Source organism: Manacus vitellinus, unplaced genomic scaffold, assembly GCF_001715985.3.
Source record: "Manacus vitellinus isolate BGI_N305 unplaced genomic scaffold, ASM171598v3 scaffold_27_pilon, whole genome shotgun sequence".
NCBI classification, from domain to species: domain Eukaryota; kingdom Metazoa; phylum Chordata; class Aves; order Passeriformes; family Pipridae; genus Manacus; species Manacus vitellinus.
Window position 1 is genome coordinate 2,219,550 of NW_021940039.1, and position 14,783 is coordinate 2,234,332.

The 14,783-nt window shown below is 47.3% G+C and overlaps 2 protein-coding genes and 1 long non-coding RNA gene across 3 annotated transcripts in view; 2 read left to right on the plus strand and 1 right to left on the minus strand.

Moving 5' to 3' along the window:
• Positions 1–5,275, plus strand: part of PSMD5 (proteasome 26S subunit, non-ATPase 5) — a 5,903-nt gene extending 628 nt beyond the window's left edge. Inside the window, exons 2-10 of the mRNA XM_029960564.1 lie at positions 45–189; positions 787–900; positions 1,290–1,418; positions 1,907–2,016; positions 2,422–2,564; positions 3,009–3,200; positions 3,387–3,496; positions 3,954–4,094; positions 4,590–5,275. Of these exons, the coding sequence (XP_029816424.1) occupies positions 45–189; positions 787–900; positions 1,290–1,418; positions 1,907–2,016; positions 2,422–2,564; positions 3,009–3,200; positions 3,387–3,496; positions 3,954–4,094; positions 4,590–4,847 (1,342 nt within the window). The 3' untranslated portion in view covers positions 4,848–5,275. The remainder of the gene's footprint in view (positions 1–44; positions 190–786; positions 901–1,289; positions 1,419–1,906; positions 2,017–2,421; positions 2,565–3,008; positions 3,201–3,386; positions 3,497–3,953; positions 4,095–4,589) is intronic.
• A 2,582-nt stretch (positions 5,276–7,857) lies between these two features.
• On the minus strand, positions 7,858–8,976 carry LOC103760722 (putative UDP-GlcNAc:betaGal beta-1,3-N-acetylglucosaminyltransferase LOC100288842). Its single transcript, XM_008927254.3, has one exon. The coding sequence runs from the start codon at positions 8,974–8,976 to the stop codon at positions 7,858–7,860; it is 1,119 nt and encodes a 372-aa protein (XP_008925502.2).
• Positions 8,977–9,274: 298 nt separating this feature from the next.
• LOC108640012 lies at positions 9,275–11,571 on the plus strand. The gene is made up of 3 exons (XR_001920879.2): positions 9,275–9,367; positions 11,340–11,399; positions 11,526–11,571. It is a non-coding gene; the product is annotated as an uncharacterized LOC108640012 (long non-coding RNA).
• Positions 11,572–14,783: the final 3,212 nt, after the last annotated feature.

The window sequence follows — 14,783 nt, forward strand, 5'->3', positions numbered from 1 at the left end:
CCCCCCCCTCCTCACGGGCTCGGTTTCCTCTGCATCCCGCCCAGGGAACAGGTGTCCGCGTGTGTTTCCATCCTGGAGAGGCTCCTGCAGGCCCTGGACCCCCTGTACGTGATCCAGAACCTCCGGGAAGAACTCCAGAAAGGGCTTTGTCACCCCGAGGACTCCGTGAAGATCCTCACCATAGCCCAGGTACGGAGGTTCCTCCAGGTCTGTGTGGAGCCAGGCTGGGTCAGTTCTCAGCTCTTACTGCTGTTTCATGCCTTAATTTGTGATAAAAGCTCCACAGCACTGCAAGAAATACGCTCTTACACACACACACATTTTAGGATAATCTGTGCTTAAACACACTGTGCAGTGTGTTTATGATATTCAGTTATAATGTATAAAGCTGTCCTGTCAAAAGTAACTTGTAAATGAAACTTATGGCTAAAGCTTTCCCGACCAGCACCACCAGCAGGTGCTGGAAGAATTAAAAGCAGCAACATTTTTATATTCAGGATACTTTAAGCAATATTGTGTAAACAGCAAAGAGGGAGAGGCTGTGGCAACTTGACACTTCTTGCAGTGATTTAAAAGACTCTTTTCTGTGGTTTGGAAACATTGTGGTTTGGAATGGGCTTCTGGAAGTTTCACGCTCAGCTAAAAGCAGCTGCTCAGGGTGTTGGCCAGTGGAATTTGGATCCCAGAATGGTGATTGTGGCTGTCTGTGGAGCTCTTCCAGTGCTTGAATGCCCTCACAGTGGAAAAAGCTCGCTTTAACGTCATTTTCTCTAATTATTTGCTCAGGTTGGGAGGATTGTTGAAGACCCAGGTGCTGTCACAGAAATTCTCAACAGCCCGGAGCTGTTACGGCAAATAATAAACTGCATCGGGGGAGAGAAGATTGCAGTGGCCAAGGAGGTGAGCTGGGCTTTGGTGTTAATTCCTCTGCACAAACCACCTTTTCCATGTGTCCAAGATGAAGAGCTTCTGCCCTTCCCTGAGGGAAAGAGAGCTCGTGGTGCTTGAAAGATGTTACAAGAAATTGCTTATTTGTGACAGAAAATTTACCCAGAACTGTCATCTTCCAGTAGATGTTGGCGCCAAAGTGAACTTGTAAATCAGAATTTGATGCCAGACACTTGGATGACAATAACCACAACTAGCTCTCATCAACAAAAACGAGTTGTAATTAAAATTAATGTGCAACTAGACTTAATAAGTTAATAAAGAACATAAGCCTGATAATCTTGGATTTTTTTTTTAATTGTTTTTTTTTTTAATACCAAGCTCCTGTTTTTTGCTTCCAGGCCATCAAATCCCTGTCCAGAATAGCCCAGACACAAGAAGGTCTGGAGGCTTTGTTTGAGAGCAGTTTGTTGAGTGACCTGAAGAATGTCATGGCCACGAGTGACATCGTTCGGTACCGAGTGTACGAGGTGGGGCTGCAGTTCCCTGGGGGGTCTGAGGCACAGCCTGGGCTTTATGGCTCTTAAATCAACATTTGTCACTGCCTTTGTGAACTTTCTGAAAGGAAGATTCAGATGGCTGCTGTGGTCTCTTAACCTCTGCATGTGAAGCGCTGCTGAAAGTTCTGGAGGGGGAAGAGATGAGAGAGATGCCAAGTGTGTCAGTTTAGAGGTGGATGGTTAAGAAGAAATGACACAATTTAGCCATTCTAGAGCTTAATGGGAATTGCAGAGGGAAAGTTGGCTGTGAATGGAAATAAATGTGCTGTAAATTTGGGACTCCTTACAAACATATTTCAGGCAAACCTTTGAGTTAATGAAGAAAACATCATAAAATTCTCTATTTGATATATTCTCTATTTGATAATCAGCATTATAAGGTGTATTTGATTGTTACTGTGAATTGTTATCATTAGAATGTTTTTATAAACCATCCTTTTTTGTTTTTTTTTTTTTAGTTAATTGTGGAGATTTCTTCAGTGTCAGCAGAGTCCCTGAATTACTGTGCAAACAGTGGGTTAATATCTGAGTTAATTGGGGAGCTCACTGGAGAGGATGTGCTGGTCAGGTATGCTGGGCTTGGTAAAACTCTGATATTCAGTCTTAAAATAACACTCTGTGAACACATTTGTGTGTGGGTTTTGTGAAACCCTTTTCAGGAAAACGCCTTATCTGCCTCTTCTTAAACCTCTTTGAGTGTAAAATACTTTATACATTAATTTGAGAGCTGAGGTGAAGCTTCCCCAGTGTGATGTGATAATTGATTGGATGTAGTACAAACACTTTGAATTCTTTCCTGCACCTCAAGTAAGAGCTGAGTGAGCTTGGAGGAGTGTTTGACAATTGGGGCGATTTCTGTTTTGGTTTTTTGTTTGGATTTTGTCTTACAGGTATGTTTTTTTTCTTTGTCTTAATCACTGAATACTTCAAAACCCCTCTAAACCAAGCCAAACTAAGTGTTTGTGTGTTCCAGAGCCACCTGTATAGAGATGGTGACCTCGCTGGCCCACACCCCCCAGGGCCGGCAGTACCTGGCTCAACAGGGAGTGATTGACAAAATCTCAAACATCATCCTTGGAGCAGAGTCTGATCCTTTCTCCAGCTTCTATTTGCCAGGTAACATCATGCACTTCTTGTTTACAGGCTTTGCTGCCTGCTTTAGTTAATGAGTCGAGTTGTTAAACCTCTCTTTTGAAAGCTCATGTGAATTTTTGAATATTAGATTGGATATAGAAAGAGTTCAATATATAAAATATTGGATATATATAAAAAATGCTGAAGGGCAAGACTGACACATGAATAATATTCCTCATTAATAAAGGTAGTACAGGTAAGTCCTGTACCTTTTGAAGTTTGTGTTATTGTAGAATTTTTTTAGGAATGTAAAGGTTGTGAATTAAGGAACTGACAAAATCTTGGCTTTTTCTTTAGTTCTGTCTTTACACACTATTTGGACTGATAATACAAATTTAGCAACAAAACAATCCCACATTTAGTTTTGTCATTGCTGAAGTTATTGTTTCTCCCCTCAGTGCTTTATTTTGGTCTTTGTTTTCTCAGGATTTGTGAAGTTTTTTGGGAATCTGGCAGTTGTAGACAGTCCCCAGCAGATCTGTGAGCGATACCCTGTCTTCATGGAAAAAGTCTTTGAAATGGCAGAAAGTCAGGATCCAACCATGATTGGAGTGGCTGTGGACACCCTGGGAATCCTGGGATCAAATGTGGAAGGCAAACAGGTTTTACAGAAAACTAGTTAGTACCTTTTTTCTCTAATAAAACTTTCTCAGTGTGATACAAGAACAGATTGATTTGGTGTAAAAGGAATTGGAAAATGTATTTACCTAATAAATACATTTCTAATGGGACTGAGGGGTAACTCTGTACTCCTGTACAGGTCTGACTCAATTAACTAGAACCACTTTTCTTTTGTTTTGAAAGGAAGTAGGTTCCAAAGCCTGTTGAGCAAAATAGGGCACCAGGCCAAGAATGCCCCCACGGAGCTACGGCTGCGGTGCTTGGATGCCATTTCATCTCTTCTTTACTTGCCTGTAAGTTGGTGCTTGTTTGTTCTTTTTTTCCTTTAAATCTACAAGAAGGAAATTGTTATTATACCTGAGTAATTGTGAGAAGATCTTCTGAAGCCTCTGGCTTAGGTAGAAGTGGTGCTCTCTAGTAATCTGAGCCACTGATTTTGCTGTTTAGAAATTCCCTGATTCGTTTGCTCAAGGGTTGACTTTGTAAGAAACCAGGTGTTGTGAAATGTTTATAAAGTATGAAGTCAAGACTTCATTGACAAGGGAATGAGAATAAACAGGTTAATATCCTTGTACTTAAAGGGATGGTGGCAACTGCTCTAATCCCTGTGTGTGTTGCTTAGATCCAGCCATCTGGGTTTAATGGTGGAGCTCTACAGGAGTGAGGAAACCATTTGAACATACACTGAAAACCTGAAAGCTTTTCCTAATCCTAATCAAACTCTTTTGGTTTTGGGTGTGATTTGTGCAGCCAGAGCAGCAGACAGAAGACCTTTTAAGGATGACAGAATCCTGGTTCACATCCCTGTCCAGCCAGCCCCTGGAACTCTTCAGGAGCATCAGCACTCAGCCATTCCCTGACCTCCACTGTGGGGCTTTACGAGTGTTCACTGTAAGTACCTTTTGCTTTTAAAGATCAGGGAGTGAATTATGTTGCCCTTCAGTCTCAGATTTATCGATTTTTTTTAAAGTTAATGCCCCAGAATTCTTGCTGAAACCCAGAAATGGTCAGAAATAGGCCTTTTTCCCTGTGCCCCACTTGCATTCCCCGTTTAAAGAAGGCAGCAGACGTGTCATGTCTGTAATGTCTCCAGTAAATTGGAGAGGGTTAAAAAAGGCAACAGCTGTGCTCCAGGGTGCTGCCTCCATCCCAGAGGCACTGCTGTGATAATTCCCTTCAAACTTTGAAGATCAGCACTGAGCTGTGCTTGTTGTGCAGTGTTAGACCCTGCTGCTTGATTTGAGTTGTGGAACCACTGCGTGCAACGAGTATCTCATTTCATTTCTCCTGTTCCTTGGCTGTTTGCCGAAGAACCTACTGTGTAACTGCTCTTTGGGGGATTAAAATGAGATGTTTTCCATCTCCCACACCTCTTCCTGTTTTTAGGCCATTGCAAATCAACCGTGGGCCCAGAAGCTGATGCTGCACAGCCCGGGGTTTGTGGAGTACGTTGTGGACAGATCTGTGGAGCCTGACAAAGCTTCCAAGGATGCTAAATACGAACTGGTGAAGGCCCTGGTAAACTCCAAAACAATTGCAGAGATCTTTGGGAATCAGTATTACCTGAGGCTCAGGGCTTACCTGCAGGAGGGCCCTTACTACGTCAAGGCAGTTTCTACCACAGCTGTGGAAGGAGCAGAATAATGTCACTGGTGTCTTGCAAAATGTGTTCCTGAAACAGGGGTTGAGGTACAAGGTGTAAAGACTCTCCACTCTGGGGTGTCTTTAGGTTGTCTCTTTAAAGGAATGTGAGGATATTTTGACTCTGTTTGAAATGAGTCATGAGAGCAAATTAAAACCTATTCGATGTTTCCCCATAAATGTCACGGCAGAAGTTCCCTGTGTGCTGTCGTGAGACAACCCAGGTAAGCACTTCCCAACTGCTGCACTTCCCAACTACTGACTGGGTTTGATTTTGCAGAATTTGTTGGTGGCTGGTTAAATTGTTGTTGGATTTGGAGTTTCTATCGTGTTTTCTCAGTAGGTTCCAGTTCAGTTAAAAAAGGCAAAAACCAAACACCAAAACACCTTGAGGTTTGTAACCTCAGATGCTGCCATAGTTTATCTTTTTTTTTTTAAATAATTCTTTTTTTATATCTGCCAAAATTGGCACTTGCATGGAACACACTCTTTACCCTGTCAGAATCCTGTTGCTGAGAATAAGCCACACTCTGTCCACATGAGGGAGTATGAACTGGATTCTCTTCTGTTCTCAACCTGCTGGATGTGAGTCTTGCTTGAATAAATAACCCTAAATATTGTTTACATCTTATGCTGGGATTTAAAAAACAAACCTTGTAGCCCTTCTGGAAACAAATCAATGCTGTAGTGGATCAAACCAAACTGGAGCTTTGTCTCCCTTGGCTGCAACGTGGTGTGGCAGCTCAGTTTAGTGGCTCAAAAGGAGCCTGAGCTGTAGCACTACAAAGCTACTTCAGAACCAAATCTTTAATTGTTTATACCGTTTTTTAACAGAGATGAATTTTTTTTTAGTGTTATTTAAAGAAATGTATGATTTTAGTTGCCCGAGTTAAAGGGGTAAGAACATGAAACTTTTGTGTTTGAGGGTGTGAATGAACCAGGAGGATGGAAATGTACCTTAGGAAGCTGGAATCTTCTTTTGAAGGTGTCAGATAACTGTGGGAGAGAATCAAGATGTGTCTTTGTCCATAAACAGAGACCACAGTGTACTTTATATCAAATATATTATTTTTGTTGAGGACATATTTGAGGAATAGCTGAGGGGGGAGCATAATGAACCATGGAATTACTGCTTTGGGGCTTGTTGTAGTGATGTGTCAGTCAGGGATGACTCTGGCAATGCTCACCCCATGTCCCTGTGCTGCCAGGGAAGCAGGAGGATCCAGTCATGCAGGAACTCTCTCCTTGCATGTGGGAGGTGGAGGTGCAGCTGCTATTGCCAAAAATCGCTGCCAAGGAGTGCAAGTGGGCTCAGAGGAGCTGGGGAGGATCCCTTCCTGTTTGCTGAGTGTCTGAGAGGAGTGATCTGCCTTGCTGCTCCAAGATGGACAAAAGTTGTCCTCCTCCATGACACTGCTGCTGCTTTCACCCCAAATGTGCCCCAGAAATATCTGCTGGTGAGAAATGTACCACAGTGTCTTGTTTGTAAATAGAGAACGTGGAGCTTCACGAGTCCTGCATCCAGAAAACAAACATCAAAGCACTGACAAGGAAATGAAAAGAGTATAGAAGTCCTTACTTTGCACTTGTTTTGGGCAGTTCAACTTTGTTGTTTTAGGTGGCTTTGTGTGCTGGTCGCTCTGTATGAGCCATATGCTACAAACCTCAGTAAAAGAAATCAATATATAAACCTTTTCTGCAATTCATGAGTCTCTTCCATGTGTGTTTTCAGCTGCTGCTTTTGAAGGCTACTCTGTGTGCTCAGTCTTTAGCATCTGCTTTGCATAGTACATTTGCCAAAGACAATATTTTAGAATAGGCAGAGATGCCAAACAAGGGGATTTTTTTTATGTATGCACATATGCTTTGTTTTATTGAGCTTGGAGCTCAACATTGATCAATTGATCACACACTTCCCCCTTATTATTCACTTGCAGTTCCCTGCCCATGCTGTACATTGCCATCTGGGTTACATGCTGCTGTGTCTGATATAAATGGAAAATATAAGTGTCTCTGTCATCCCCTCTTTAAAGTAACAGGTGGAGATAATGGAGGAAAAACCAGAAATGGAATGCTGGAGAAGGAGAATTGAGGTAACACGCTAAACTTTTAGTTTAAAGAACAAAACAAACCCACACAGAAAACCCCAAACCAAAACTCAACATTTGGCCAAAGTTAACAAGCAGAATAACTTGGTATTTCAGAATTGTGGGTCCTTTGGAACACACCTCCAAGTCCTTTAATCCCAGTGGGAAGAGTAGCTGGGGCTGTCAGAGGTACATGGGTGTCTCACAGTTGTAGGACAGACCTGACCAGCTGGTCCTGCTGCTGAAAGAGTGGACATGGAAGAGTTTATCTGGAGGAGGGAGGTGTGGATGGGTTTTGTGTTCTGGGACTTGTTCCTGCTTTGGGGAATTTTTCCATTTTTAATAATGTTGGTGTTACCAGTTTGCTGTTCTGACCTTGCTGCTGGTGCTGTTCTCCAGTGTGCTTCTGTGTCCTGGAGCTGCCTTGTCAGTGTGTCTCTGATGCCATGACTGACAGAAATACAACATTCTTTAACAGGCAAGTTGGATTTCTTGCCTGGAATCTCCCTGAGCCTTTTCCATGCTGACTCAGTGTCTGTTCCTCTCCCTTTCCCTACTGCTGTAAACCAGCCTGCTCAGATGCAGCTCCTTCTGTGAGTGGAAAGCTTCCCCTTTGGTACAAAATTCTTTGGAAGTCGGTGATGCTTCATTTGGATAAAAAGTGGAGAAGGTGTTTTGAGGACTCAGAAGTCTGAAAAACACTGGAGATAGACAGTTTCTTGGAATACTCTACTTATATGCATGCACTTGTAGGTACTTACACAGAGTACATCCAGTTTTGCTGCTGTCACACACTGTAGCTCTGGGAATTCATTTGCTGTTGAAGGGAGGAGACCTAACTTTGAGAGGGCATCATTACTGCTGAATGTTACAGGATAAAGCAGCTGCCAAAAGAAAATTCAGCCTTTCTTTGCCAAAGCTAAACCTTAATTGACAAAATGAAGAACCTCATTTTTTATTCTATCCAAGTTGAACTGCTTGAACTTGTCAATGTAGGTCAGAACCCTGCAGGACACCAGGCTGTAGTAGGTTTCCAGCAAGGAACAATCTTCCCCACTGCTTGTTTCCTCCCAGGCTTTAAATAGCTCGTCCTCCTTCACGTTGGAAGAGGTGAAGATGAATTTATAGCAGCATCGATTGTAGCTGATGTGCTTCCCCCCGGAAAAGCGGGAGCTGTGCGTGGGAGTGATCCCAGCTTTCTTAGCACAGATTCCCACAAAAACATCTGGGGGCACTGACAGTGGCACCTCCTTGGCAGCCACGTAAACCTTGCGGGCGACGTCCTGGGATATGACGAAGGCGCTGCCGTGGCAGAAATCCGGGTAAAACTCCTCGGGATACTGATGGGTGGGAACGAAGGCAGGGCTTTGGGGGTCCCTGTCAGGCACTCCCTGATGAACAACCCTCCCAAGGTAGATGTCCTCTAGTTGTGTTAAGCTCAGCAGGTACCCAGCCAGGCTTGGAACACCCACAAACACGTCCTCGTCTGCTTCGAGGATAAATCTCGCCCGGGGACAGAAAGTCACCGCCCACTCCACGCTCAGCAGCATCTTCTGTGTCTGTGTCTGCGGGGAATCGATGAAAGCACCTTCAATAATGTCCCTGTGCTTGTGAGCCTCTTCACTGATCTCCAGCTGGGTGCTTTCTGAAGCTGCCTTTCCTACAGCAAACAGAGTGAGGACGGTGTAACCTCTGGTGTCTGTCGCGTTGCCCCACGTCTGCCTGATCGTGTCGCGCCTTGTCCTGTTTTCTGGGCTGCTGTGGACGAGGATGAGCAAAAACAGCTCTTGGTCTGAGCATGTCACTGCACTGCTGACAGTGTGAGAGAGGTTGGCCTTTAGGGGACCCATGTCCAGCTTCCTGGCCCTCTCCCTGATCTCCAGAGTCTTTGCATCGGTGTAGGACAGGGGAAAGGAGTGCAGGAAATATTCCTCCAGTAAATCTGCCCCGAAGAGCAACACGTGGAAAAGCAGGACATTGAAGAGGATGAAGCACCACTGGTGAGTCCGGAGCCTGCACAGTGTCGGCTGGGGAAGGGAAGACATGGACACTCAGTTCTCCTGCCACTCAAACAAAAAAGGCTTTCCCTCATTTTAAAATATATTTGTGCAAAGCAATCACAACTTTTAGACCGTGGTCTTTGCATTTATTAATTTGAAGCTCTTTTTCTCCTAGAAACTGAAGGAATCTACAGGAACGTACTTCATGTGGCACAGTAACATCCCAAGCTGGGGAGGACATTACCATGCTGTAATTTAGAAGTTTTGTGCATCCATGTGTGGCAATAGTAGGGAATAACTTGCTATTAGTATTTGCTGACTATTTTTCAGCCTGTTGCTGAAGGCCTGAGGTGCTATAGAGGACCTGTCATGGTAATATGTGTCCCTGAAGGAGAACTCTCCTATGGCCTCACACTGCCCTGTGGAAGCTGGCAGGGTAAGAATCCAGGGTGAATGGGGCTTGGAGCAACCTGGGCTAGTGGAAGGTGTTCCTGCCCATGGCAGGGGGTGGAACAAGATGATCTTTAGGGTCCCTTCCAACCCAAACCATTCCATGAAAGCTGTAGGAGGCTGAGGCACTTACCTGCATGGTGGTGGGAGCTGTGCCTGCAGCAGGGGCTGTGTGGGCAGTTCCTGCCTGGCAGTGGCTGTATCTGGGTCTGCAGGATCCAGTTACTGCCCTGTACCTGGAGGCTGTGGCTTCCCCTCACCTGTCCGGGAGGAGGAAAGATGATCCCAGGGGATGATCGTGTTGCAGCTGCATAAAACAAAGGGAACAAACCCCTGGCCTTGCCCTTTATTAATTTCTGATGCTTGGGGTGGGGTCTCAGCAATAAGTGAAGGCACTGCCGGGGCTCACTTGGTAAAAGGGTCCCTGGTACTGCTGGGAAGCTGTTCTTGATCTGCCATTTGCTGCTGGAGTTTGGGGTTGTGTTTTACAGCTGTGCCATTTCGTGGTGGTTCCCCCCAGTCCTTGGCAGGAGACCCCTGCCCTGAGCACTCTGCACCCCCTGAGCTGGAGGTTTGGGGTGTGAACTTGCTTGGGTTTGCCTTAGTGGGGGCTGTGGGGGACACCCCGAGGCTGTGGGTGCTGCTGGGCCAGGCTGTTCCCTGGACAGGCTCCTGCCTTCGGCTGTGCCGGAGTTTCCAGGAGTTTCCATGTGTTACTGTTGGCTCAGGCCTGGGCTGTGCTGGAGCTGACTGGGCTGGGGAGCTGCAGGGGACTGGAAGTGCTGGAGGGGGAAGTGCCAAAGACACCACAAACAGGATGGAGGTGTCAGCAGGGGGGAGAGTTGGGTTTGGCAGAGGGTCTGTGGAGCCTGCAGAGCTCCGAGGGGAGAGGGGCTTGTGGGTCCCCAGGGGATGGTGGCAACGGTGCTGTTTGATGGGGAACTGAGGTGGGAGGTGTCAGTCCTCATCAGCACAATTGGGAACTCCAGTCTCCATGTGGGAGCAAAGAGATCATAATTGCTTTTTGATTTTGGAAAGATTTCTCACAGGTCAGGGTGTGTTTCTGTTCCTGCATCCTTGGGTGAAAGGGAACAAGGAGAACACAGTGTTGCTGTGGTTTGGCTTAGCTCTGACCATTCCAAACCTCCCTGGAGCATCCCTAGGGGAGCCTGGATCAGCCAAATGACCCAGGGAGATGGAGCAGAGCTTTGATTTCTGGCTTGGGGTGTCCGGGGTTAATCCCCCAGCTCTGGCTGAGCCCCTCAGCTCTCCCAGCTGTGTTGGGAAAACACAGGGAGCAAAGGAACTACAGAAGAAACCAGCTCCTCAAAATGTGGTCACAGCTTGGAAGTGCATCCTGCCCCTCTGAAAGACCCCCAAACACATCCCACTGTGCTTTAGGCTTTCCAAAAAGAGGGAAAACTCCTTTCCCAGAGCTTGTGTGTCAGCTGGGCTGCAGCTTCATCCGGAGCAGCCTCACACTCTGCAATCCTCCCAGAGGTTGTGCTTTGAAGCCTGGGGAGCTGAGCTGTCAGCACGGGAAGTGTCAGTTCAGCGTGTGCTCTGAAGGGAGAAGCCAATAAGGAAATACCTTTCATGAACAATAATACAGCACTGCCACCCCAGATGCCCATCCTGGGGGGAAAAAAAAAAAGTCCTCTGGAGATGTTCTGTCTCCAGCTAAACCATTTAATGAGCAAATAAATACTAGTGTATGAAACCCCTTATATTAAAAATTGTGTGCCCTTAGAATAATGATAAAATAATAATTATAAACCCCATATGTGCATCATCCCTGTTGCAATTAGGCCCAGCATGGTGCTTGCAGCGCTGCTCAAGTCGTTTCTTCAGCTCTGCTTTGTGGTGGCAGCAGGAACTCTGATACCACATCTATAAGATTAACACTCCCCAACCACAGCCCAGGCAGCTCTCAGATGTGGGATTTTGTTTATCCACAGAGCCTGGCTGAGTCCCACTGGGAGAAAGCTGAGGAACAGCAAGGAAAAGACTCCTGAAGGGTAAAGTAACTGATCTGGGAGTTCCAGGGAGTCTGCCTGGGGGTCATCCCTCCATCACCTTTAAACCCAGGATTGAGGGAAATGCAACCCACAGCAGCTCTCGTGTGACCTTGTCTCACTTTTCAGATGGGTAAAGTGAAGCTCGTTCAGGGAAATCCTCACTCCCAGGGAGAGCCAAGAGTTTCCTGAAGAAGAGGGAATTCAGGACAGTGGCTGAAGTCAGGTCAGTGGGGGTAGGAATGCTGTTCCTACAGCTGCACTGAAACCCTGCACAATCCTGTGGGTGTAAATTAGAGAAACATCCAGGAAAAGCAGGTTTTCCTGAGCCACAGGGCTATCTATAATTTGCTTTATGTGAGATGTTTTCACGTTGTCCTTGAATTTTATGTCCAAACCAACCTCATTACAGGAGCAGGGATGTACCAGTAACTCTGTAGACAACCTGACCTACCCTAAAGCTATGAGTGTTCAGATTAAAGGATGGTTTGGGTTTTTGGTTTTTTTTTTGAGAGGAAGGGCCCTGAACTCCTGCCATATCCAAAGATCAGAGCAGAGGTGCCAGGAGAGGGCAGTGGGAGATGCTGTGGAGCAGGAGGTGCCCGGGGCAGGCAGGGTGGGCAACGTGCTGAGAGGAGCAGCCGAACCCACAGCTTCCTAAAACATCTCCTAAAGCCTTCTGGCTTCCCTCCCAATGCTGGGAACATTTGGAAGGGGGAGCAGAGCCTGGCTGGTTTCAGTTCTGCTTGACTCTGCTTCGTGGGAATGTGAAGGCTTCGGATGACGCACCGTTCTCAGGAGCTGGTGCAGGAGAGGGTGGATGGATGGAATTTATGGGGAAAATCCAGTGAGAACTGTTTTTTTTCTCAATATAAATTTGTTCAGATATAAAAACTTGAGCTCAACCTGCCTTAGATGTCTGTGTGGTTGTTCTGTGCTGTGCCCTGTCTTTCCCTGCAGGGTGGACACCCCCTGGTTCCCCCAGTTCTCAGGCTCTTCCCAAAAGAGGGGTGGATTCCTACAGGCAGGTTTTCAAATTTTCACTCAACACCTCCTTGCTCCAGAGACAGGTCAGAACCCACCTGCAGGCAGGCAGCTTTTCTGGCACAACATCCCTTTCCACAAGGCATTCCCTGTGCCCTCATGGAGACACTTGTCTTATTTTAAGGCTCAGAGCTGACCAGTGTCATCCCACCAGTCCCCAGAGGGGATGCTCTGGGAACACAAAGCACTCCCAGGTCTCCACAGGGTCCCCACTATTCCAACCTGCCTTTTGCAGGGTTTCACACAGACCTGAGAGCACGAGGGGCTGCGAAGGGACTGGTGTTTAATAACAGCATCAGTTGCAAGAAGCAGAGACGGTTGTTTTGGTCTTAGTCACCTAATGGCAATGTTTGTGCTCCAAGAGATGATTCAGCTCTTGCAGGCAGTTCTTCACCTTACCTTCTCCATGGGGTTTGGGGGATGATGGAAGAGGAGGCTTTGTAAGAGTTCCACAGAGTGTGTTTCACTTGTTTTTGATATTTAATGTCCCTTTGGGTGTTAAATATAAGTAGACACCTGAAAGCCAAGCGAAGGAACCTGAGCACTGACACACCAGACAAACAGCTCCTGGTGTGCAGATGAAGGAGTCTTTGCCTCTGATTTAATGGCTCACTTGATGACACTAAAACAATGTTTTTATAGCCAGGTTCCCTGCATTCTTTTTTTTTCTTTGCATACATCAGTCTCGGAGTTCCAGAGCTGTACCTTTTTGTATGGTATGTTTGATTATTACTTCTTGAGATCAATGACAGCTTTGACAGCTACCTACCTCTGTGTTCCTGGATTGTCACAGCCTCAGCCCCCCATGTGTCTGAAAGTTCTGCTTCAGCCTTGGAGATGCTGAGTTGAACACGAGCTGTGAGTGGAGAGGGCATAAACCTGTGAAAAACGTGGAGCTGTGAGGCCACAGGGCTCCAGCTCTGGGGCTGAGCGGGTTCTCCCCACCAAGATGTCAACTGGAGAGAGAAGTTGTTTATTTTGCAGTGGCCCAGCAGCCCCCCTGTTGTTACTCATTCTCACAGTGTGCTGTGAGGGTGCTTTGCCCTTTCCTTCCCACAAATCCAGGCTGGATTTGTACCTGGCAAGTCGAGATTCCCATGAAATTCCTTTGACAGGCACAACATCCACAGCAGTGCCGGGGGTTTGATTACAGCCAGTCCACGCTCTGACAGCATTTACAGCAGATCCCGTGTCACTGTTCCCGACTCCCCAGCCCCTCTGTGGCTGCCGTGGTGCTGGGCAGCAGCTGAGCCATCTCTCCTGGGCCCTCCTCACCCTGGGGCTGGTGAGGGGTCCACATGTGTCTGTGTGATGCACCCAAAAAGGCAAAGCTGCCCGAGGTCATGGAGGGAAACAGGAGCTGGAGGCAAGTGCTGGGGCTCGAGTGATGCCCCAGCCCGTCCTCTCCAGGTCCTGAGGTGCTGGATGGATCCAGCTGTGCTCCCACTGGTGCCCCAGGGCTGGGGAGGGGGCTGCAGCCCTCCCAGCCATGGCCAAGGCTCCCACTGTTCCCCATCACCCTCTGGCAGGGTGCTCGAGGTTATCAGGGAGCTCAACAGGACAAGGGCACTCTCACTAACGAGTCCCTGGAGCACACGGTGAGCTGGACTCGGGTAATGTGCTGTGCAGAAGATGACTTTCTCTCTCTCCTGTCTCTGACTCATCCCATTTTTGCCACCCACAGATTTATTTATTGCTCTCCCAGACACAGAAACAGCAGAGTTGAGTCTCCCTGCCCTGTGACAGCCCCTCCTCAGCAGTGATCTGCCGGAGCAGCCGGGCAGGCGTTTCCCTGCACTCATCCCTGGGGGGTCTCACACTGGGGGGTTGCCTTTCCCGGGAGCCTCCCCTGTGCTGTTCCCCCAGCCTGGCTCTGCTCTGCAGAACTCGTGTGTTCGCAGGCAGCACATGGTCCTGCAAATGGCACTTGGCATCCCTGGATGTGCCCGTTCCCTGGTGCTGCTCATTCCCTGCCCAGGCGGGACACGGCCCCTCGGGATCTGTGCTCTCCTGCTCTGGGGTGTGGTGGGAATGTGAGGATGCTGAAGGGGTTCCCCAGCAGAGCTCTGGGGACTGAGGGAGTCGAGAGGAGGAGGGATGGTCCTGTAGTAGGTATGTGAAATCCTGGTTAATTGTATTTTGTGTTAATAGGGTGACTTAATTTCCCTCTTTGGGAAAGGATTTGTAGCATCGATGCCATTTGGGAAGCACTGCAGGTGGGGGCAGAGAGGACCAGCTCAGCCAGAGCTGTGCCCCCAAAATGCTGAATGGTGCCTTTGCTGAGAATGCTGCTGTGCCTTCCCCCGCTTCCCCCTGGGCTTTGGGGGTGCAGGGAATCGTGCT

Excerpts from the sequence above, each read along its gene's own strand:
- LOC103760722 (XM_008927254.3), bottom strand. The coding sequence starts at position 8,976 with ATGTCTTCCCTTCCCCAGCCGACACTGTGCAGGCTCCGGACTCACCAG.